General features: G+C 38.1%; 1 protein-coding gene across 4 annotated transcripts in view; it reads right to left on the reverse strand.

Moving 5' to 3' along the window:
- Positions 1-898: 898 nt before the first annotated feature.
- The window catches only part of LOC124798220 (centrosomin-like), a 424,745-nt gene continuing 399,438 nt past the window's right edge, over positions 899-26,205 (reverse strand). For all 4 annotated transcript variants that reach the window (XM_047261528.1, XM_047261530.1, XM_047261529.1 and 1 more), the window contains 6 exons: positions 14,998-15,735; positions 10,396-10,656; positions 3,656-3,803; positions 2,761-3,011; positions 2,386-2,617; positions 899-1,667 (listed from right to left, as the gene is read on the reverse strand). In XM_047261528.1, the coding sequence (XP_047117484.1) occupies positions 1,423-1,667; positions 2,386-2,617; positions 2,761-3,011; positions 3,656-3,803; positions 10,396-10,656; positions 14,998-15,735 (1,875 nt within the window). In that variant the 3' untranslated portion in view covers positions 899-1,422. The remainder of the gene's footprint in view (positions 1,668-2,385; positions 2,618-2,760; positions 3,012-3,655; positions 3,804-10,395; positions 10,657-14,997; positions 15,736-26,205) is intronic.

Consider the following 26,205-nt stretch of genomic DNA (forward strand, 5'->3'; position numbering starts at 1 on the left):
ATTACGAAATATAAATTCCAGCAGTATCTTATTATAACTTGAAACTGCTGACTTCCCTTGCAGAACAAAGTTTTATTCATCCATAAGAATTATGAAAAGATACAGTGGCGAGCTAAGTCGGTAACTATGTAAAGTTATTTCCTCGAAATAAAAATCATAGAAGGCCGTGCGGCTGCAAAGAGAAGTGATTGCAGCGCTCCTGGCAGCTAGCCCCGAACTGTTTTGACGGAGTGGAACGCTGCGCCTCTGGTAGCCAGCGTACGAACTCCAAACGAATCAGCTGGCGGCATCTAGTTTATTCGCCACAAACTTACAGGTTTCGCAGGGCTATGATTTCAGCTCTCAGCGCACGTGCGCTTACAAGCGTCCGCCTCGCGCGTTAGCGGCTCGCACGGGCGATCGCAGCGAACGTGTTAATAACTAAAGATTTCTTGCTTTAAAGTGAACTGACTAGCCGAGTTTATTACATTGTTCAACTTAAATATCATTTTTATTAAGGCCCACCACGTAAGTCGGCAACAATCAAAAAATAATAATAACAATAATAATATATACATTAAATTACGACGGCCGACGGACGCGAGATGACCACAAAAAACATAAATGTTATGTGGCTACCAGCTTGATGTAATTCTTTCTCTGCCTGATGCCACTTCAGCAGCATGCACATTAATTTTGCTACTTATTTCATCAAGCAGCTTCTCATTTTTGGCTGAGTGAACTTTATTCCTGACCTTCCCACCACAATAAAATATGAGGTGGTCACCAGGAATCAAACCCAGCATCTCACTAGACCACAGAGGCAGCGTATAAATCTAATAATGGTAGGAAAGTAAGGAATACTTTATGACTACAACTTTGCTTCAGAGAAAAGGGTTTAAAACATTTTTCATATAAATTCAGAAGATAAATATTTATTTTGTTAAAAAAAGGAAAATGTATAGTACAATATGTACAAACATTAAGAAACAGTTTCACACAATGTGTGAAATGAATTACTTTACAACAGGTACAAATAACAGACATATCAAGAATATTAAAAATATTTGTTTTGAAAATGGTCATGTATTTATCCACAGGCATGGTATCAATACCTCATACTTTACTTTTTGGCAGTATAAAGCATTTGTCAAGACAAGGACAAACTGATGAAAACGTGAAGTCACATTAACCACTATTTCAAAAATCCTGAAAAACATTTTACAAGAAAAATATATTTCACGAAGTCAAATGTCACTGTTAATCATGCATTGCCAGCCATTTCACTGCATCTGTTTCTATCACTGACACTAAGTTAGCTTCACAGCAACAAATAAATTACCCTGAGCCATACACCAAATTTTTGGGTACGAATTCATCTTAAAAGAAATTTTAGAATTTCTTAACTATACACACTCAATAATTTGTAAACACTCTGAAAAGTTACTCATATTCTTCTGTACATGAACCTTCTGTTGTTTCACTTTGCAAATTAACCCTTGATTGCTTGAGTATGGTGTGTGTTTTGTACAACTGCTTACATATAGCTTTTTCAACCTGTTTCTTTCTCTGATTTGCACTTACAAGTTGCTCAACTGTTTTCTCTAAAGCTTTACGAGTTTGAACGAGGCGTCTCTTCAGTTCTGTATTTTCTTGCCTGAGCATTATCAGGTCATTACATTCATTCTCTGCAACAAAAGAATTTTACCCATGTAATAATTACAGCACAAAATCTTAACTAAAAAATAAAAAAAAACATTGTACTTCATCAAGGAAATTAGTTCCACTGATGAATTCTGATGAATCGTAGGGTTGCATTTGCATTTATATGTTGACTTTCATAAAACTGACAATTTTTCTAATGATGAATTTTGTCAGCTGCAACATGTGATAGTTGTATCAGAAAGGAAATTCACTTGACAAAATTATGAGATGTAATATCTGAATGTTACTTATAAGGCAAAATTTTTAGTATTGCTGATATGCACATTTAAAAGTCATTACATTATCCTAGATTTCAAAACTATTAGTTCATTCCTCATTTGTGCGGGTGAGGGGATACAAGGGCATAGAGAGAGCAGGAAATCAAAAGGGGGAAAACATTACAAACATGAACATATTGTTAACCTGTTATTCAAGCTGCCATCCATGCATATTTTCAAGTCTCTCTGCTGGTAAGTATTTCCTTACCAACACATTCAATGGCATGTAACAGCTATAGTAGCCAGTAAAAGCTAAAAATGAAAGGTAATAATAGGGAACTTGAAACTTCCTGACAGATTAAAACTGTGTGCCGGACCGAGTTCGAGTCTCGGTCTGGCACACGGTTTTAATCTGTAAGGAAGTTTCATATCAGCACACACTTCGCTGCAGAGTGAAAATCTCATTCTGGAATAGGGAACTTACTTGAAGTAGGAACAAGAGCAGAATTATTTTGAAATATCCCATCCTGATTTTCCAGATGCTGTGTCCTTTCCAAATGTAGTAAAGGTGTTTGTGCAGGAGCAGCCTCAAGGCTTGACAATCGGCCTTGATCACTTTCAATTCCTAAATCAGGTGAAGTTGCTGTATTTCTCGTTTCAAAAGAATCCAATTGTTGTTCGCAAGGGGCAGATAATTGCCTGCCTACTCTAGGCACCTGGAAATAAAACGGGGGAAAATGATCTAGTCTAAAGACAGCATTACTTTAATTCTATAATAAGTAATTTCCAGTGAAATTACTAACAAATACACTATACAATTAGTAAAGTATCATAAGTAAGATTGAGCTGAGTGTCTTACCATTCCTCTATACTCATCTGACGCAAGTTCTTCCGACATGCCATCAGACAAATCACTATACTGTCTAGCAAGTACATATTGCATGCCACTACTGTTTGTGCTTTCCTTCATACTGTCAAAGAATCGGGATGGCAGAGACCAGAGGCTGGTTGGAAGCGACCCACTTTCACCACTGAACACATCAAATCCAGATGACAAACTAGATGGAGATATAAGGTCCACTTTATGACCTATACTTTTTTCTTGCACTCCTGCATTGAAAAATGTTCTCATTATTTATTTGAAATGCTACAGAGATATCTCACATACTGTTTATAAGAAATCACATGTATTACTTGTATTTACTACTTAAGATGTTGCTTCAAAATTGTAATAGATAATTACAACCAACCGAACTCTGCATCATTTTTGTTTAGCAACTTTGTAAATGATACCAATGAAACAGTGAACACCAGTTTTTTAATATTAAAGAAATAGAATGAAGCAAAAAATATATAGGATGACATATCTTTCTTTCTTGCATTGCATTTCTCCTTTAATCATGAATCAGTGTGACAATGATTTTAACTTTTATTTAGGAGGAAATGTAGAGCATAAGCTGCGACAAATATTGTTAATGAAATCTTATTGTCATAATTTTATTGGGTACTAACATTTTATCTATTACTTCAACACCCCTTCCCCAATTTACTATTTCCAGCACAACAAGAAGGAAGCTTTTTTTTTTAAAAAAAAAATAATAAAAAGTAAAAGGCTTAAGGATTCTACAGATATTTCTTCATTATACAGTATGTGTACTTCACTTTGGAGATGGCTTGATACGGGTATATTACTGCAAAGTCATATTTGAAAAACCCGTACACAAATTTATAAAGAACTTTTTTGTAACTCTTACCAGATGTATGTCCACTTCTCACACTGAGTGCCACTTGTTGATTTCTCTCATTAATTTTAGCAAGATTTTTCTCAAGTTCAGAGTTTGCAAATTCTAATTCTTGGACAGATTTTTGTAAAGCATCCTTTTCTTCTTGCAGTTTCTTCACCTAGAGAAAAACATATTACCTTGCTAAATAGTGGAAAATACATTTCATAATAGCTCAAACACTGAAAAGCAGAAAAAGCAAATGTTCCACACTATTATAATAATGAAGCCAATAATGCATACAGTTTACTAAACATCTTAAGTAGAATAACTGGGTTAGGTAATTTAAAGGGCAGGGATCTCGGCACAACTCAGTGTAAGCATCGAGAAATTAATGGTTCAAGAAGAGGTACATAATCAGGTGACAGCAAAGTTTGATTCTCATAAGTGAATATTGTTCACTGAATGTTCAGTTCACATTTATCTACTTTACATTATTACTGTGCAATTCATGCTTAACTGTTTGGCAAAGAATGCAAGACAAGAAGACAGTTGCGACTGACATTTTGTGAAGATCCTTCACTGCAATGAAAACTCTGTTTTAATGATTGCCGTACCACCTCCTTTATCAAATCAATGACACTTCAGTCCCTACTCTGTGATAACACAAAACAAGGCATTCTCATTTGATTTTCTTTCCCCCAGTCTTCTCTCAGTCCTATCTGGTATAAATTCTACATCGCAAAGCAATACTCTATAAGAGGGTGACCCTGTGTACTGTACGCAGTTTCTTTTGTGAATTTTGTAATGGCAGTTTAAGAAGTTTCTTTTGGGAAAATGCTGAACATACTAAGAGCACTACCAATAAAACTGCCTTCAGTTTACATCCCTACAACATTTACTGCAGGATCACACCAATTTAAAATTCTCCTACCCATAATCCATAGATATTTATTCAAACAGCCTCTAATTTACATCTTTAATATGTGACATAAATTTAAAGAATTCTGTTGGTGCTTATGTGGTGGGCCTCATACTTTGTCAGTTGCCAATTCAAACATCTCGCCTCAATGACTTTGTAATTAGTTCTAATCTTCTGTTACCATCACTTGATAGTAAACAATAGCATCAAATGCACATAATCTACGAGAGCTCCCAAATCATTCGCATAGAACAAAAATGGTTTCCTACCAGGAATCCCAATGAGTTATTACTTACTGTGACCGTTATGATAGAAAATCATGGATTCAGTAACACGGTCTATGTGATATTCCATGAGCACGCCATTTCATACGAAGCAGATTGCCAGGAATAGTATTAAAACACTCCTGAAAATCTATGACTATGGAATGAATTTGAGATCCCTTGTTGATTGCACTCATTACTTTGTAGGAACAGAGAACCATTTGAGTTTCACAAGAATGACATTTCACGACTTTGTCCTGTATCCCCTATAACAAAAATTATTTGTAAAATGGGATGCAAGAATAGAGTTAAATAATATCTTTTAAATTTTTTTCTGGCAAGTACAATTTTGCAGTCCTCGTCAGACTGAAATCCCCATGCCACAGTCGTCGCAGCGCTAGGTGGAGGCAACTCAAAATGGTGCAAGACACTGATAAAATGGAGTATCATGCAGTAGTTCATTTTCGGCAGCTGCAGAAATGTTGCAGCTGCCTGTGTAATACATCTGGTCCTACGGTTCTTTTGACATGCCTCCAATCTGTTGCAATGAGATACAACAAATAAATAATTCTAGGGGATTAATTTTGAATATGATGGACATCAATACTGATGACTTTATAACTTCAGAACAAAGCAAATTCTCTTATTAAATTTTTGTAGAGCTTTACATGAAAGTCCTTCTTTGAGATGATGTTCAATTCATGTAGCCTTTAATGTTTTTCACACCACCATGGCATTGAACCTTTATCTCAATTTCTGCACTTTCTCATATACAAATAGGTTCATATTGATAACACCAAGTCTCGTTATGCGTGATGATTTTCTCCATAAAATAATTGTACGTGTTTTGTATTTCAAAATCATGGTAGGCACCTATGCATTGTCATTTTTGTTCTGGAATAGAGCTGGATGGGACCAACATTGAACACGATTTTCTCTTCTTTCAAATATTCTGGAGAATGTCTCAAACACTTTATTTACAGGTGTTGCACCATTGCAACTTGCGACACAATGACACTGACACACTATCACCACACATCCACTGCTTAACACTATCTGCTCACAACCGACTGGTCAAATGCACATCCGATGTTTGCAGCTGCCACTATAGTTAGTGCACTGACCATAGCTCATACACCTGGAATGTCAGTCTTGGAACTTTTCGGATGGACAGTGTATTCATATCAATTTATATAATATTAATTTGTTGTATTTAATAATTTGATCCTCGCTTTGACTCTTGACACTGAATGATCATTTGGCCACCAATTGAAAAAGCTTCCTGTGCTGACATGGCAGTAGATACTTCATCCATACTATCCAACTGGTCTATCTTGTACTAATCTTTCCTGCTATTTCCATCTGCTGCCCCTCCCCTTGATGTCTATATCTAAGTCTACATACACTCTCTGCAAGTCATCATCGCACACAGCATGAGGGGAGGGAGGGGGGGAGGGGGAGACTACTTTGCACCATTGACAGCCATGGGTTTTTACATTTTGCTTGCAAATGGAGCAAGGGAGAAATGACAAAGCCCGATCTCTAAACTTTCGCATGGAAAGAACATCACCTTCCCTGAAGAAATTCCCATTTGAGTTCACAGAGCATTCCTGTAATACTTCTGTATTGATCGAACATATTGGTAATATTCCTAACAATACCCTCTGAACTGCTTCATTGACCACCTTAAATCTGACCCAGGGGATCCAACACCCAAACACAGCTAGTGAGGAGCATACAATTGTTCTGTATGCAGCCTCCTTTATAAATGAGCTACACTTTTATAAAACACACCCAATAAACCAAAGTTGAGCGTTCGCCTTACCTACTATCGACCTAATGTGGTGAGTCCATTTCATTTTGTTTTGCAACATTACACCTAGATGTTTAATCAATGTGACTGTGTCAAGCAGCACACCACTAATGTTGTATTTGAACATTACAAGATGTATTTCCTAGTCATCTCCATTAGCTTACATTTTTCTGCATTTAGAGCAAAATGCCATTCATCAAACCAATTAAAAATTCTACCTTCATCCTGTATCCTCCGTCAGTCAGTCAATGGTGACATTTTCCTGTACACGAAAGTGTCATCAGCAAACAGCTGATCACCCTACCCACCAGATCATTTATGTATAGGATGTCTCGAAAGAAAGTTTACACTTGAAGAGCTTTATGTGCATGTGCAACAAATTGGGGGGAGTGAGAAGGGGTATGTTCACTGCTTGCTTGGTCTTTAGGAATTCAGCTGATATGGAGCATTTCTTGGGGGCATACCATGTTTCTGTGTGCAAGAATTTTACAAAAACGGTGGTTCAGTGACTGTAGCAGAGGGGAAGTTTTGCAGTGATCATGGTTTGCATAATGTAAATGATGCTCTAAGTGTTCCCCTTATCCGGAAATGGATCAAAAAGTTTGAGGAAACTGGTTCAACACTGGCCAAACCAAAATCTGGATGACCAAGGTCATCAAGAATGGGCGAATCTATGGAGAGTGTAAATCCATGTGTTCATGATTATTCTAACCTTCGCATTCATAGGGGTGCAAATTCTTTAAATGTGCATAGATCATCCTTCACCAAATTCTGCAAAAAGAACTTATACTGTACTCTTACAAAATCCAATTGGTGCAAGAAGTAAAGCTTGAGGATGCCACACAAAGGCTGCAGTTCATTAATGATGAGACTGAGTGCCCTTTATTTATCATCATCCTGTTTTCTGACGAAGCTCATTTCCAGCTGATTGGTCATATCAATAAGCAAAACTGCCACTATTGGAGAGCAACGAATCCTAAACAGAAGCAAGAGAAACCCCTTCATTCAGCAGAAATTACTGTATGAGCTGCAGTGTTGGCTCGAGGAATAATTGGTCCATACTCTTTCAAGGACGAGAGGGGTCGTGCAGTTACAGTGAATTTGGAATATTATGTGACAGTGTCAAATGACTTTTTGGTGTTATAATCGCAAAAATTAGCTCATTATAACCAAAGAATATGGTTTCAGCAAGACAGAGCCATACATATCTAATGCATCTATACAGTGAGTTCGTGAAATTTTCCCTGGCAAATTGATCTCCATGAGTGGTCACATATATTGGCCCCCATGCAGCCCAGATTTGAGGCCCATGGATTTTTCCTTATGAGGATACGTCAAATCTGAAGTGTATGTCATTAATCTGACTTCTCTGGAGCAATCAAAAGAAAATATCCATATTGAAGTGGCAGCCATCCCAATGTCTATATGCCAAGCCGTTGTGCAAAATTTTGTTCATGTTTAAATGAGTGACGTAGCCATACTAGATTCCACTTAAATGTCATTATTTTTAAGACGTAAATTATTAAACTGTATATTTCAATAATAAATAAAGATTTTGTTGACAGACTTCAACTTCTATTTTATTTAGACACATCAAATATAAACTTTCTTTTGAGATACTCTATACACACAGACCAAGAATGATCTTTTCTCACTTTGCTAGAATATTCCTAACGATACCATCACCTCTGATAAACACTCACTACCCAAGACAGCATAATTAGCTCTATCCCTTAATAGATCATCAAGCGCCAAATGCTTTAAAAACTGGATTGGCATTCCAACGAGACATAGGGACTTAATTATTTTCAAGTCTTTCAGTTGTTTTTCAATGCCAGGGATGCTTATTTCAATGTCTTCCGTACAGAAGTCTGCACAATGGCAAAAGGGTCGTAACCCTGTACAGCCCCCTGTATGAATGATTTTTTTTTTTTTTTTAATGCAATATATAAAACTTCAACCTTCCATTTTCTGTTGTGTGTTGCCACACAAGACTGATCAATGTGCTACTGAACAGAAGGCTTCAACCTGCTCAGTGATCTTACACAGGATTACAATATTCTTGGGTTCTTCACAAGATCTTTCACTAATGCATAATGCTAGAAGTTGTTTTATGTTTTGCACATCGATCTTTTTACAGATGCATGAATTTCTATTAACTTTCACCTGTCAACTTTTCTGCATTCTTTCTCTGGTTCCTCAGAAGTTTCAGATTTTTTAAAGCTATGCATTGAGGCCCTTTCTATTCTTAATTCATTTACTCAATACATACATCTCCAGAGTACAGTTTACAATCAGTTTAAACTTTGTCCACAGTTCAACTATGTCTATCATATTAGAACTAACTGATGTCCACTCATTGCCTAATCAGGATTAGACTTTTTGATGGATTTATCAACTTTAGTAACCATAGTCGCTATGACAATATCATGATAACTAATCCTTGTCTCTAGACCGACAGTGTCGATAAAGTCAGGTCTGTTTGTAGCTAAAAGTTCTAAAATATTTCCATCACATATGGGTTGTTGAACTAGCTGCTCAACACAGTGTTTGGAGAAAATGTTCAGAACTACTTTACAAGACTGATTCCCGTACTGCCTCCAATGAATCTATAGACATCCCAGTCTATATTTAGTAGGTTGAAGCTGCCTTCAACTAATTTTCCAAGACTGGAGAACTTCTGCACTGCTTTGAATGATTCCACAGCTGTTACAGCAGAATCGGGTGACTGGCAAAAATCGTTGAATGATTAACTTGAATTCACCTAGGACAGTTATCAGTGTCCAGATAATTTTGCAGACTCATTTTTGATCTTGACAGGTATAATTCCCACAGATAGACACTGTCTTTGCACGGAATCAGCTTAGTTTTGGGAAATGATTTTTGTTGTCTTCTCTCTGAGTAGGCTTTTTGTTTACTACCACCTCTGTCTCACTTCTGTCTGTTGCTGGTTCACTGTCTCATTTACACTTGGATCTCCAGACAATTCCACTCCCAAACACTTTATTACATTTTAAAAACTTTTAATTCCTTTCTGCGCAGATGATCTTCAACTGTGAATAGTTTTATACATTTGTTTCCTATGGCTTGTCTTATCTCTCCCCTCCTCCCCAATGCTATGTCTACTGACACCAACTACTGGTAAACAGATGTTTATTGAACTTCATGAAATAACAAGATAATATTATTTTAGCTGTTTAGCAGTCACCTACATAGTTTTTCTCCATGACTCACTGTAAACAGATTTATATATTTAACCACTTCTCCAGTAATAATTTTTCCTCCTTACCTCACTTTTTCCTTAATCTGTGCAAAATTAGTTTCAGCAACTATCACCATTCATTTCAGGATGTACCTTTATTATCATTCTTACTGCTGAATAATATTCTATTAATCCCAGGATCTGATTATTTCAATTTAAGGCAGTCAAATTCTTGACAAATCAGCATCCATGTCGTGACAAGCTAACATAAATGTAGTTAAAAAATAAAAGACACACAAAAAACCAGGAGGGGGATGAAATATGATAAATTGCTTACGAAACATTCAAAGATACACACATAGTTCCAAGCATTCTTATGCATTCATACTCAAAATTTTGACTTTTTTTGTGTGAGAAAGAACTGTTAATAATGAAATTATGGTCTAAAGTAACCCATGTATGAAGTATTTGTTGACTTGGCAGACACTGTACTTTGTCACAAAACATCATCATTGCCTAACATTGCAAAAACCTATATACAATACTACAAAAACAAAAACTCATTAGTTTTACCTTTGCTTCTAACTGATGGTTAGCTGCCTGAAGTTGTTTCTCTTTTTCTTGGCTATTTTTCTCAACATCAGTTAATCTTAGGTCAAGACGGCGTACATCTTGTTCCAAACGCAACTTTTCGTTAACTAGCTTTGTTCTTTCTAAAGTAAGGCTTGATGCTGCAACAGCTGCTTCATCTAACTGACGATGCAATTCATTTTCTTTCTCTTTCAATAGTTTCTCCATTTCCCTTATTTTCTCTCTTGAGCATATTTCAGATTCCTATAAGCATAAGGAACACACTGTTAAGTTGAAAACTGATATACACTGAATGACAAAAAAATGAAGCATCCATATGACGTTATTGGATGTCAATTAGGGTTCCAGTTATCACAAAAAAAAAAAAAAAACTGGCGTTTGATTATACCAATCTTTTTCATCTCCATTTTACCATGACTGTTAAAACCACTAAAGGAAATTATTTCTGAAATAACCAATTTTCTTGTTTTTATTGCTGTTGTCTCCATTAATAAATGTAGACTTTGAACAAAGATTGAAAAATTCCAACTAATGTAAAGGAGTAGGAAATCTCTATCAATACGAGGTTGAGGCTGCGATAGAAACTGGTCTCATTGTCTCCACCATAGATGAAGTTGAAGAAGACTGGCACGGCAATGGCAGGAGCAAAAGCTCACAAGTTGTTAACTTTCCTGCAGTCTTCTCTTCATGATGCTATGAGTTTTCACCCTAAAGCAACCATAATATTAAGGTTTCAGTTATTATCCCAAGTTTATAGCACATCAACAGAATTGTAGGTTGTTGTTGTTGTTGTTGTGGTCTTCAGTCCTGAGACTGGTTTGATGCAGCTCTCCATGCTACTCTATCCTGTGCAAGCTTCTTCATCTCCCAGTACCTACTGCAACCTACATCCTTCTGAATCTGCTTAGTGTATTGATCTCTTGGTCTCCCTCTACGATTTTTACCCTCCACGCTGCCCTCCAATGCTAAATTTGTGATCCCTTGATGCCTCAAAACATGTCCTACCAACCAATCCCTTCTTCTAGTCAAGTTGTGCCACAAACTTCTCTTCTCCCCAATCCTATTCAACACCTCCTCATTAGTTATGTGATCTACCCATCTAATCTTCAGCATTCTTCTGTAGCACCACATTTCGAAAGCTTCTATTCTCTTCTTGTCCAAACTAGTTATCGTCCATGTTTCACTTCCATACATGGCTACACTCCATACAAATACTTAAGTCTATACTCGACGTTAACAAATTTCTCTTCTTCAGAAACGATTTCCTTGCCATTGCCAGTCTACATTTTATATCCTCTCTACTTCGACCATAATCAGTTATTTTACTCCCTAAATAGCAAAACTCCTTTACTACTTTAAGTGTCTCATTTCCTAATCTAATCCCCTCAGCATCACCCGATTTAATTTGACTACATTCCATTATCCTCGTTTTGCTTTTGTTGATGTTCATCTTATATCCTCCTTTCAAGACACTGTCCATTCCGTTCAACTGCTCTTCCAAGTCCTTTGCTGTCTCTGACAGAATTGTAGGTATATAAAATAAATTTACATTCTCTTGCAAGGAACATTGTGTATGTTTTCTCCTTACATGGCGTCGCAAGTTTCTTGTGCTCTCTCCTGTTTTTAATCCTTTAAAGCAAATGGAACACTGCACTTCATTGCTACCATACCAAGTAAATTACTTTCAAACTAGGGACGATTCCATTCTGCAATGCAGCTGATATCCCAAGACAACAGTGAGGAACTACCGAAATGACCAGGTGTACCATCTAATTTGCTACACCACAAAACAACAGGTACATTACTCTATCAGTAGTGCTGTATTTATTCTTGTGTCATATGTTTGCCACTCATTTTTAACTGTTGGCATTGTTATTACAATAGCGCTGATTGGTCTTCCCATTTTCTATTATAACCCAATATTTCAAAGCAACAGATATTTTACAAATAAAAATTAGTTTTTTCTTAAAGGTTTATTTTAAAAAACAAAAATTTTAGCACTGCTGCTATAGAAAAGTGATATGTTGGTTTTTTACCTGCTTCTACTAAGAAATGAAAAACCCGTTATAACCGGGATCTAAGAAATACCACAAAATACCAGTTACAGAACTAAAATATCAGTATCAGTTTTATCTGTCAGCTGTGTAAACTGAGTTGCAATTCTCTGTGACAGGTAGAAGGGCCACCAGAGTGTATTAGTGTTATTCATGTTTAGAGTTTGTTACCAAACATGGCAAGGTATATAAAGAGAGTGTAACTAGTATGTCAAATGTTGAATCATCACTGTGAAAGATACAGGATGCCGTGGATTCTTGTGAGGCAACATCTCAACACCAGTCTCACTGTGGGTCTCCACGTGGTCGACTCATCAAATCATGCAATATCCACATTTGTGGGGCATTCAGATGTTAAAATTGCCCGGTGTTAGACTCCATGAGAATGTGAGGGCAGGCAAACTCGTATGACTGTCTCAAGGGAGGTCTGCCACATTGAGCACTACACACATCTGCGTCTGCCATCCAAGAGTCTCTGCAACATTCTGTGTCATCCTGCACTGGTTGGAGACTGGCAGCGGTTGGACTAGAGAATTACCATCCCATACATAGGCTGCCGTAGGCTTCGCAACACAAACAGCTGTGTTTGGAGATGTGCCTCCACTGGGAGGCATGGATGCTTATGAATGGTGTCACACTGTCTTCCGCAACGAATCACCATTCTGCACTACTCCAGATGACCATCATTGGCAAGTATTGTGCTGACCCAGGAAGAAGTCCACTTGTTCCAATGTTCTGGAGAGGCACGGCAGAGCTACTCCGGGGATAATATTATGGGAAGCTATCAGCTTTGACATCAGGTCACAGGTAGTAGTGATTGAGAGAACTTGAGTGGCACAATGGTATATCACAGACATTCTGCTGCCTCGTGTTACCTTTTGCGCTACATTATGTCGAGCTGCTTTTCAACATGACAGTGCTTGTCCACACACGGCATGTGTCTCCATGAGCTGCTTGTGTGATGTTTAGGTACTTCTGTGGCCAGCGAGATCTTCAGATCTGCCCACGATGCAACATGAACAGGACTAACTCAAGACATCTGTACGTCCTACTGCCAGTATCAAGAATCAGTTACAAAAGTTAAAAGTTGTTCGCCAGCTAGTCTTTATGACCCCCCCCCCCCCCCCCCTTCTCCCGACTGAGTCAGTGCATCCACCCAGACCAGAGGATGTGCAATGTCATACTGAAAAGTGGGTTAATAGTGCTAAGTTCTTTATAAATTTCACTCTATACTGTAATCACTGAAATAACATGACATAGCCTATCTATCCCTGAGGTTTCATTTTGTTTCCTCTTCCCCTTCCAGATGCTTCACACTTTTTGGTAGACAGTGTATCTAACATATCATGAAATATGTAATTCACATACAACAATGAAACTGCTGCTACATGAAGAACCATACATGTATGCCCAGAACTGTTATTTTTACATGCATAAACTTCAGAAATAAATAAATATAAGATATAAAGGAGAGAAATTCACCACTAGGAAGTTTGTCATTAAATATCTGCTAAATGCAATTTAAAAAGTAAAAACACCAAGTGGCAAATATTTTTTCCACGCCAATTCCACCAGAGGGAGCTACAGTAATTAACAAGCCACCATGAAGAAGAAATGTAATATGATTAAGATTTACTGCAGCATGTGTCCAAAATATGAGCATAGCAAAGAGTAAGAGCTGTTTTCCTTCCTTAACAAAACATGACCAGAGTAAGGATTGTACACAATCTAATTGGTACAGTTAAAAATCACTCTGATTTTCTGGCATAAAATAATGCCCCTTTTTTTAAAAAAAAGTCACAGAAATGACTAACATGGATAAATGCTCATGTAGCTTCTACTGCTATTTTTGGAGGGATGATTACACACAATCACTGTGTGTGTGTGTGTGTGTGTGTGTGTGTGTGTGTGTGTGTGTGTGTGTGTTTCTCCACCTCTGTCTTTTCCTCAAATCTTTTAAATTCTTGCAATCAAAGAAGAAGTGGTGCACAAAACCTGTATGAAAATATGCTACATTTACGAGACTGACTGTGAATTCTGCTCTCAAATGTTAACAATGGGTACAATACATACTAAAAGGTAGTAGGCAAGACAGAAAATAATGAATATTGAAATGTGTGCACAACTGCTAACTGTACACAGTAACAGAAGTAATGAAATATGAAACATCCAAAGGACTAATACAGACAGTGTATATTGTAGTAGTCTGCCCAAAATCAAATCACAGAAGACACAAGAACAATAAAAGAGAAACAAGAAAAATGCAACAACCATTGTCATCAAGATATTGTTATTAGATGCAACAGATCATCATTCTTGAATACAAAAAAGTGGCACTTAATGAAGGAATAAAGAGTATTACTGGCTTTTAAACATGTGGAAACACGACAAGAGACTCATTAACTGTAAATCCATTACTTTTTACTAATTTTCATAATAAGAATGACAGAAGACATGCTTCTTGGGAGGCAATTTACATAAAATTACACAGTAATTTCCAATCAGAAGAGTCAGATTAATGGTCACATACCTTAAGTTTTTTGTCAATCTCTGTAACTTTCATATCAGCTTCTTGCTTTAAAGCACATTCTCTGTCTTCTAGTTCCTTAACTCTCCTTTGCAGCTTTTCACCAAATAATTTTTGCTTTTCAAACTCTTCTGATTTTCTCTCTAATTCTGTTTTCAACACCCACTCTTTCTCCTGAAATTGTTTCTCAAGTTCACCAAGTTTAGAACTCGCAGCAAGCTCAATATCTTTAATTCTGATTGAAGCTTCTTCCAACTCACTCTTCTTTTTCTTATTTTCTTCATTCATAGCTTCAATCTGACCCACCAGGTCCATAATTTTCATCTCAGAGTTATGCAGCTTCATACTCAATTCGTGTAACTCTGACTCTGCTTCATTTCTTTTCTCATTAGAAATGAGTAATTCTTGTTCTAGTTTTGCTGTCACTTTCGCTAAATTGTTTTTCACTTCTTTGTGCTTTGATTCAGCCTGTGCTGCTCTCAATTCAGCATCTTTTACATTCTGTTCTAATTCAGAGACCTTTCTCTCATACTTTCCTCTCATATCTTGAGCATCTGCAAGCTTTCTTTCTAACTCTTCTCGTGCCATCTTATCAAAATGTAATTTCTTCTCATTCTCTATACTTCGTTCTTTTGCCTTGTTCTCAAGCTCTAGAACCAAGCACTGTCTTTCTAGTATTTCATTGTCTTTCTCTTGAATTGTAGCACGAAGAGTGCAAATCTGCTTTTCCAAATCAGTTGCCTAAAACAATAGAGATCACAAATTATTCTGTAGGTTCACACTGATACATATATTTAAAATAATGTTTATCAATTAAAGTAATTGATAGAAAACTCTAAATGGGGAATACATCAAACACACACACACACACACACACACACACACACACACACACACACACAATTCAATTATGCCCAACATTTGATATTAGCACTGCATATTTCATGTCCAACTGTGTTAAGGATACGATGGTGATACATCAGTTGAGGACAAATCACAACTACTGATCAGCTACTAGTGACAACAATTTGTGGACGCCAAGGTTTGTCGTCAGCTATTTCAGAATGTAATAATGGCCTGGAGGATCAAAGTGTGCTCACCAATTCAACGCAGAATGAAGACAACCAATAAGAAGCTGTAGCATCATGAACTGTAAGTGCTCTATGGGCTACACAAATCACTGCCCCACAAATCTACCACTGATCAAGGGGCAGCACAGGTTACAGAGGTTAGTACAGACAGGAACAGCAGTTTTGGATACTTGAAGCATAGTAAAACATCACCCAAATTTATGTTACCTCTGACAAGATAACTGGAGCAGAAAACTTCCACTCTGCAGTGGAGTGTGTATTGTTTCTAAACTTACTGGCACCAGAAACAGCGCAGCAGACTGGTACTTGAACACAGAACCTTGCCTTCATTGAGCAGTGCTCTTACCAACTGAGCAATCCCATGCAAAGTATATGATCTGCTGAGTTTCACTTCCGCCAGTATCTCTCTTCATCATTCCACACTCCAATCTGCCAGGTAACTTCCAAACACCACACACATCACTGCAGTTAAATATTCACCATGAAACAATCCCTTAATCTTTGGATAAACAATTCCTGCACAATGTCTTCCAGTAGTGCTTGTCCAGCAAGATATGCAGAAGAACTTCCATGAAATTTGGAAGGAGGAGAGGTATTGGCAGAAGTAAAGTTGTGAGGATGGGTCAATGAGCTGTACCCGGATAGTCACCCAGTGGCCCACAATGTTTTTGATTCTCTGTGGAGTTCTTGCCACAAAGTGCCAATGCTGTTGTAAGGGAAAAAAGTTTACTACGTAAATGTTTCATTGGACTGTGAAACAAAATCGGTTGGTCTGGTATTTGATTAATTGTGAATGCATAGTTAAATAAATTTTTTTGGCTACATATTTTCAATGGTGGTACTCCTGCTTCTACAAGAAGGCTACTGACTGGGCTCGTCTCAAAAGTTCCAACTGCCAAACAGATTCCACTGTGGTGAACAGGGTCTAATATTTCCGCATTCTTGCTGCTGACCCATAAACCATGCCTCCATATGAGCACTTCATACACTGTTACTAAAACTATTCAATTTGCATTTGACGTGCTGCTAGCGACGGAAAACACTATTCAGTTTCTTCATTTGGGCCTTTTGAGCTGTCGTGTATGTGGTAACCATGTAAGTTTGTTATCAAAAAGAACTCCTAGGAAATGGTACTGCCCCACTAGTTCCAGTAACTGCATTTCAAGATATAGTTCTAGATGAGGATGGGCAGACTGTATTCTACAAACGACGCATGATTTAGTTGGTGAGAAACATTATCCATGGTGTTGCACCAACTTTTGTGCCTTCTGCACATCTGTCTAAAGTTGGCATTCTACTGTACATAATGATATGGAGAGAGAGAGAGAGAGAGAGAGAGAGAGAGAGAGAGAGAGAGAGAGAGAGAGAGAGAGAACTTTGTATAAAGACTGGTTTTCCTCGTAAACTCCACTTTTGCAAAGCTGATAAAAAGTGATGCCACCATGTTGTATAGTACATCTTGTATAAATTAAAAAATACTGCAACCACACGTTAGTAGTGCACAAAGGCCTCTCAAATCACAAATGCCAATTGTATGAGGTGATCTATGTTTGTTTGAGATCTTTGGAATACGCAACTGGAATTGAGAAAGAAGATTTCTACATTTCAAACACCAACAAAGCCATGCATTAACCATCCTTTCTAAAAAATTTCTCAAAGTGCTGGTTATGGTGATTGGTCTGTGGTCTTGTCCTGGTTTTGCTATAAATATTGTGATACTTGCCCTCCATTCAAGGGAAATTCTGTGCATTGCCATATCTTTTTAAATATTTGTGCAATAGCTTTTTACTGTTTTCACCAAGATGATGAAATGCATGATTATGGGAGCCATATGGTACTGGGGGCATATCTCCACATTGTTTTAAAACGTTATTTAGTTCCCAAGTTATAAAGGGTGCACTGTAGGTTGCCTGGTCTGTTGAAAGATATGGTATTATATTATCTTAAAAGTCTATGCTGAGCAAAATTCTTACATGGAGACATTTCTGCATAATGTATCACTAAAAGTTCAGCAAAGTCAGGCGAACTGGTGTTGATTTTTCGTAAGTCAAGAATTCCTTAGATTCTACCAGTATTGTGAAATTCACTTATCTGCTGTAATTTTGGCCATCCCTGTGAAGCTGAGGAAGAGCCGTCATAGAAAAAAGATATCATTCCCAACATTCTTGAAAGCAATCTTCTCTTTCACTAAGTAATATGCTTTTGCTCTTAATCTTCTGAATAAAAGAAAATTTTCAGTAGAGGAGGCTTGCCTATGACATTGTAGAGTCCTTCATTGTTCTCTGATCGCATCCGCGATCACTTTGCACCACCGTGAAACAGGTTTCTATCTAGTAGAACCTGAAGAGAATGATATTGACGTGGATGCAGCTTGGGATGAACACATCTGTCTCATCCTGTACTACTTTATCAATTCTTTTCTCTGTATTTATTGTCATCTGTGCTTCAGCAGTGGAAGAATTCTAATTGGATCTTTGCAGGGACCACGGTGATAAAACTATCAGTGTGGTATAAATCTGGAACCGATACAGTAATCTGCTAATGATCACTATCGGAATGTTCCGTTGGACCATAGGTGCGAGGTTAGGTCTGCAAATATTCAAACCTATTGCAAAATAGGAGCCGTAAGAGGTCCTAAAATGTGTTGGGGCTTCCGAATTTATTTGACAGAAATCAAGGTCTGAGAATAGTCTCTATTATCTGCCATTTCAAGTCGTTATCTCTCTACCATTTACTCCATTTTTACCGTACATGTTATATCCTCTAAACATAGGAAGAAAGCCCTCTAAAAATCTTGATTCTTGTACAGCAATAAATAATGTGGGAGAATTTGTGATCAATTGTCGAACTTCTTCCAGATGGTGACGCATTGCATTTCTACTGTAAAATCACAGTGAAGGCGTTGGTGTGGTCAGTGAAGGTGAGGTTGATATGCACTGATCTGCAGTGTTCCAGTGCCTCTTGTGTGCTTGGCTTAGTTTTTGCATGTTCTTCAACTGTTGAAGATAATTCCAGTTCTGTCAGAACTGATGAATCAGTTCTTTCCTTTGTTCTTTGCTTGCCTTTTCCCTTCTTTTTCTCATTTTGCTGCTACCCATCATGGAATTATTCAGGTTGTAGGTCTGGGCAAGAAGATGATGAATGTTTCTTCTGCCTCACACCTTAGTTTCTTTTAACCAATGACTAGTATTTGACTATACATCAAGAACATTTTGGGGAAGAAGAATCTGTGGAGAGGTCTTCTTTCCTGGTGCAGTCGGAGGGATGTGAAGTCTCTCCTGCTGTATCCACAGGGAGGCTCCAGCTGACTCTGTAAAGTTGAAAATAAAAAGGGGTGGAGATCTCTCGTGCTCGTAACTTTTGGTTTTGTTTGCAAGTTCTTGGTCGATAGCATGTGGTACATCAAGCGCTGAAAAATTTGAAGTAGATGTGGTGATAGCTGCTGCTTTTGCATGATTTGTCACCATGTTGAGTGAACGCATGCATTCATATATTTTCTGTGCCTCAGGATATGACGGTTGATCCACCGTTTCATACTTTCTTGGATATTGTTTTCTTTTTTAAATACTGGACAGATCGATGAATGTGAGGGATGGTGTTCCATACAATTTACATGCAAAGGTGGTTGTTCACAAGGATGAAATTCATATTTCTGCATTTAGGGTCTGCCATACAGCGGGATGACATGTTTCCAAAACAAAAGCATGGAAAATATCTCATGGATGATGGAACTTCAGGTTTCACATCACATTATACCCCCTAACTGTAACTTTTTCTGAGAGAATATTTTCTTCAGAAGCTAAAATGAAAGAGCCTGTACTTGTTCAGTTATCTTTTGGACATTTTTGAACCCATCTGACAAAATGTACTCCTCACTGTGCTAGATTAGCTTGTAGCTCCTCATCTGTCTGAAATATCATGCTTCTGTGAAAGATAACTCCTTGTACTATATTCAAAGCTTTAAGTGACATAATAGTCATTGGTATTTCACCCAGTCTTTTACATGACCAAAGTGATCGAGATTGTGCAGAAGAGGCTTTACTCAATGATTCATTTCTCCTTTTCCAATGCATCTACTTCTCCAAATTTATCTTCTGTTTATCCACAAAAGATAATGACTTTATCACTGTAAAAGTATCCCCATCATCTTTTCAGTTAGCCCTGTACCCTAGATTACATCATGATACGACATTTTTAGTGAATAGTTCCAGGTAAGCTGTCAATAGTTTAGTGAGTAATCCTACTCCTTTACTACAAGCTTGTTTTAGCTATAGCACCATTCTCAAGTAAACGTGTAACGTTACATTTGGTAAGTGTACTTACATTCATATAATTTTGTAGGGAAAGGTCAGTTTGCCTACATACATAGATCTAGTTGGAATAGATGCCCATATTACATGAGTGAGTAATTATCTATTTGTTGCTAGGTCACCATAACCATGTAAGTTTTGTTTGTGTATAATATTTTTGTGAAATACTTCTGCCAGTTGGAATGACATTTTATTCTCTCTGATGCTTTATGTTTACAATGCAGTCTTTGCTAGTGAGTGACATTACTTGCATTTCATCACTATTATAATTTTGTTATCATTTGTATATATGACTATCTTTGGTTTCATGTTTACTGTGATTTTTAAAAATTTTGTAGATATTTTTTGTGTTTGAGAACAATCTCTTCATTAAGGATATTGCTGGATAACTTTTTGTGAGGGTATATACAATGGGACCTCATTTAAGAAGCCCCTCGCATAACATGCAATTCGGGGGAAGGGGAGGGGGGGAGGGGGGGGAGGGGGAAGAAGAAGAATGTTTTGCATACTGAGTGACAACAATTTAGCTCAGTGTGATGTCACCAGCCATTCGCATGTGAGCTGAGGTAAACGTTCAAGATTATGAACACCTTTCATTATCGGCTGTGGCATATGAACGATGTCATCAGTATGTACTGCAGTCTGGGTTTAGCGCTCTTTCTGCTACCATCTGAGCGCCACTTGTGATCACACACTTTTCTAAACTTGGTTCACATGGCCTTTTTTGTGCAAATTTCAATAACTTTCTCAGAAATGTCCCCAAAGGTAAATCCACAAGAAGATGACCACAAGAGAAAGAAAATGACCTTGGAAATGAAACGTAAAATCATTTTGAGATGCGAATGTGGTGTGAGTATTGCCGATTTGGCATGCACATATAATTAGCCTACATCAACTATTTGCACTATCCTCAAGAACAAGGACAAGATTAAGGAGATTGTTGTTGTTGTTTTGGTCTTCAGTCCTGAGACTGGTTTGATGCAGCTCTCCATGCTACTCTATACTCTGCAAGCCTCTTCATCTCCCAGTACCTACTGCAGCCTACATCCTTCTGAATCTGCTTAGTGTATTCATCTCTTGGTCTCCCTCTACGATTTTTACCCTCCACGCTGTCCTCCAGTACTAAATCGGTGATCCCTTGATGCCTCAGAACATGTCCTACCAACCAATCCCTTCTTCTAGTCAAGTTGTGCCACAAACTCCTCTTCTCCCCAATTCTATTCAATACCTCCTCATTAGTTATGTGATCTACCCATCTAATCTTCAGCATTCTTCTGTAGCACCACATTTTGAAAGCTTCTATTCTCTTCTTGTCTAAACTATTTATCATCCATGTTTCACTTCCATACATGGCTACACTCCATACAAATACTTTCAGAAATGACTTCCTGACACTTAAATCTATACTCGATGTTAACAAATTTCTCTTCTTCAGAATCGCTTTCCTTGCCATTGCCAGTCTACATTTTATATCTACTTCGACCATCATCAGTTATTTTGTTCCCAAATAGCAAAACTCCTTTACTACTTTAAGTGTCTCATTTCCTAATCTAATTCCCTCAGCATCACCCGACTTAATTCGACTACATTCCATTATCCTCGATTTGCTTTTGTTGATGTTCATCTTATATCCTACTTTCAAGACACTGTCCATTCCGTTCAACTGCTCTTCCAGGTCCTTTGCTGTCTCTGACAGAATTAAAATTTCATTGGCGAACCTCAAACTTTTTATTTCTTCTCCATGGATTTTAATTTCTATTCCGAACTTTTCTTTCGTTTCCTTTACTGCTTGCTCAATATACAGATTCAATAGCATCGGGGAGAGACAACAACCCTGTCTCACTCCCTTCCCAACCACTGTTTCCCTTTCGTGCCCCTCGACTCTCATAACTGCCATCTGCTTTCTGTACAAATTTTAAATAGCCTTTCGCTCCCTGTATTTTACCCCTGCCACCTTCAGAATTTGAAAGAGAGTATTCCAGTCAACACTGTCAAAAATCTTTCTCTAAGTTTACAAATGCTAGAAACGTAGGTTTGCCTTTCCTTAATCTTTCTTCTACGATAAGTCGTATTGTCAGTATTGCCTCACGTTTTCCAACATTTCTACGGAATCCAAACTGATCTTCCCCGAGGTCGGCTTCTACCAGTTTTTCCATTCGCCTGTAAAGAATTCGCGTTAGTATTTTGCAGCTGTGACTTATTAAACTGATAGTTCGGTAATTTTCACATCTGTCAACACCTGCTGTCTTTGGAATTGGAATTATTACATTCTTCTTGAAGTCTGAGGGCATTTCGCCTGTCTCATACATCTTGCTCACCAGATGGTAGAGTTTTGTCAGGACTGGCTCTCCCAAGGCTGTCAGTAGTTCTAATGGAATGTTGTCTACTCCCAGGGCCTTGTTTCGACTTAGGTCTTTCAGTGCTCTGTCAAACTCTTCACGCAGTATCATATCTCCCATTTCATCTTCATCTACCTCCTCTTCCATTTCCATAATATTGTCCTCAAGAACATCGCCCCTGTATAGACCCTCTATATACTCCTTCCACCTTTCGGCTTTCCCTTCTTTGCTTAGAACTGGGTTTCCATCTGAGCTCTTGATATTCATGCAAGTGGTTCTCTTTTCTCCAAAGGTCTCTTTAATTTTCCTGTAGGCAGCATCTATCTTACCCCTCATGAGATACGCCTCTACATCCTTACATTTGTCCTCTAGCCATCCCTGCTTAGACACTTTGCACTTCCTGTCGATCTCATTTTTGAGACGTTTGTATTCCTTTTTGCCTGCTTCATTTACTGCATTTTTATATTTTCTTCTTTCATCAATTAAATTCAATATTTCTTCTGTTACCCAAGGATTTCTACTAGCCCTCGTCTTTTTACCTACTTGATCCTCTGCTGCCTTCACTATTTCATTCCTCAAAACTACCCATTCTTCTTCTACTGTATTTCTTTCCCCCATTCCTGTCAATTGTTCCCTTATGCTCTCCCCAAACTCTGTAAAACCTCTGGTTCTTTCAGTTTATCCAGGTCCCTTCTCTTTAAATTCCCACCTTTTTGCAGTTTCTTCAGTTTTAATCTACAGTTCATAACCAATAGATTGTGGTCAGAGTCCAAATCTGCCCCTGGAAATGTCTTACAATTTAATACCTGGTTCCTAAATCTCTGTTTTACCATTATATAATCTATCTGAAACCTTTTAGTATCTCCAGGGTTCTTCCATGTATACAACCTTCTTTCATGATTCTTGAACCAAGTGTTAGCTATGATTAAGTTATGCTCTGTGCAAAATTCTACCAGGCGGCTTCCTCTTTCATTTCTTAGCCCCAATCCATATTCACCTACTATGTTTCCTTCTCTTCCTTTTCCTACTCTCGAATTACAGTCACCCATGTCTATTAAATTTTCATCTCCCTTCACTACCTGAATAATTTCTTTTATCTCATCATACATTTCATCAACTTCTTCATCATCTGCAGAGCTAGTTGGCATATAAACTTGTACTACTGTAGTAGGCATGGGCTTCGTGTCTATCTTGGCCACAATAATGCGTTCACTATGCTGTTTGTAGTAGCTTACCTGCAATCCAATTTTTTTACTCATTATTAAACCTATTCCTGCATTACCCCTATTTGATTTTGTATTTATAACCCTGTATTCACCTGACCAAAAGTCTTGTTCCTCCTGCCACCGAACTTCACTAATTCCCACTATATCTAACTTTAACCTATCCATTTCCCTTTTTAAAATTTCTAACCTACCTGCCCAATTAAGAAATCTGACATTCCACGCTCCGATCCTTAGAATGCCAGTTTTGTTTCTCCTGATAACGATGTCCTCTTGAGTAGTCCCCGCCCGGAGATCCGAATGGGGGACTATTTTACCTCCGGAATATTTTACCCAAGAGGATGCCATCATCATTTAATCATGCAGTAAAGCTGCATGCCCTCGGGAAAAATTACGGCCGTAGTTTCCCCTTGCTTTCAGCCATTCACAGTACCAAAACAGTAAGGCCGTTTTGGTTAGTGTTACAGGGCCAGATCAGTCAATCATCCAGACTGTTGCCCCTGCAACTACTGAAAAGGCTGCTGCCCCTCTTCAGGAACCACACGTTTGTCTAGCCTCTCAACAGATACCCCTCCGTTGTGGTTGCACCTATGGTACGGCTATCTGTATTGTTGAGGCACGCAAGCCTCCCCACCAACGGCAAGGTCCATGGTTCATGGGGAGGGGGGGATACATGCTAAACAACGGTTTTGTATTCTGGACGATGTTGAAAGGTTGCTCATTACATGGGTAAATGAGAAGCAATTGCACTATTAACGAGAAGATCATTTGTGAGAAGGCGTGAATGATTTTTGCCAACCTCCTTGAGAAGACACCAGGATCACCAGCGGCCGAAGAAGTGTTTAAAGGGAAGCTGTGGGTGCTTCGAGAAGAACCAGCATTCACAGCACTGTGAGGCACGGTGAAGCAGCCAGCTCTAACACAAAGGCAGCAGAGAACTTCATCAACAACATCAAGATGCTCGTATATTCTAAGGGTTATCTGCTGCAACAGGTTTCGTGTGACAATACAGGTCTAATTTGCAAAATAATGCTGAAGTGTACCTTTATAACAGCAGAGGAGAATGCATTGCCCAGTCACAAGCCAATGAAAGACCACTTCACACTGCAATTCTGTGCCAAAGCAAGTGGCGATTTGAAAATTATACCACTGCTTGTTTACCATTCAGAAACCCCATGAGCCTTCCAGAAGTGTAAAGTCCAGAAGAGCAAGATAAAAGTGATGTGGAGGTCCAAGAACAAGGCGTGGGTGATACTTGATCTTTTTTTGTGATTTGATCAATGAACTATTTGGTCCTTCGGTGAAAAAATATTTACTTGCGATGAATCTGCCACTCCATGTCTTGGTTGTTGTGGACAATGATCCTGCCCATTCCCCAGGCCTACAAGACCACCTCCTTGAAGAATTTCATTTCATCAAGTTCCAATTTCTGCTCCCACCACCACTCTGTTACTCCAGCATATGGACCACCAGATTATTTCTAACTTTCAGAAGCTCTACACTAATGCACTCATCTAGCATTACCTTGAGTTGACTAAAGCCACCAATCTCACTCTCAGAGAGTTTTGGAAATATCACTTCAACATCGTTGCCAGCATCAAGATGATTGAAAAGGCGTTGGAGTGCATTGTTGAATGTGACTCTGAGGCATTTTATTCGATGCCTGTGGTCAACAAGATTTTGTCTTTGGCCAAGAGAATGGGACTAGAAGTGGATAAAAATGGTATCAATGAGTTTGTGGAAGATCACAGCCAAGAAATGACCACTTAAGAGCTTATAGAGTAGCAGTGTTTTTCCCAGTAGGAAGTTGTGGAGAGGAATTCTTCTTCTTCTTCTTCTTCTTCTTCTTCTTATTCTTCAGAGGAGGAGGAGGAGGAGGAGGAGGAGGTGGTGGTGGTAACAGCAAAGCAGCAATCTACTGGCCCTATAAAGGAAATGTTGAAAGCATGGGAATATGTTGCATCATACACTGAAAATTATCACCCCAACAAAGCAATAGCTACATGCGCTACAAATTTATTTGACAATAATGCTGTGTCAGTTGTTTGCCAAGTGTTGAAGCATCAGCAGACACAAATGACTATAGATAGCTTCCTAGTAAAAAAGAATTATCTATGTATCATGAACAATAAAGTACATAATACTGTATGTATAATTTTCTTTGAATAAATGGCATGAGTAAGATAAAACTTTTAGTACTTTTCCTGTACAGAATGCATTATCGTATTTTGCATTAATTTATAGGGGA

Source organism: Schistocerca piceifrons, chromosome 5 (assembly GCF_021461385.2).
Source record: "Schistocerca piceifrons isolate TAMUIC-IGC-003096 chromosome 5, iqSchPice1.1, whole genome shotgun sequence".
Classification (NCBI taxonomy): Eukaryota; Metazoa; Arthropoda; class Insecta; order Orthoptera; family Acrididae; genus Schistocerca; species Schistocerca piceifrons.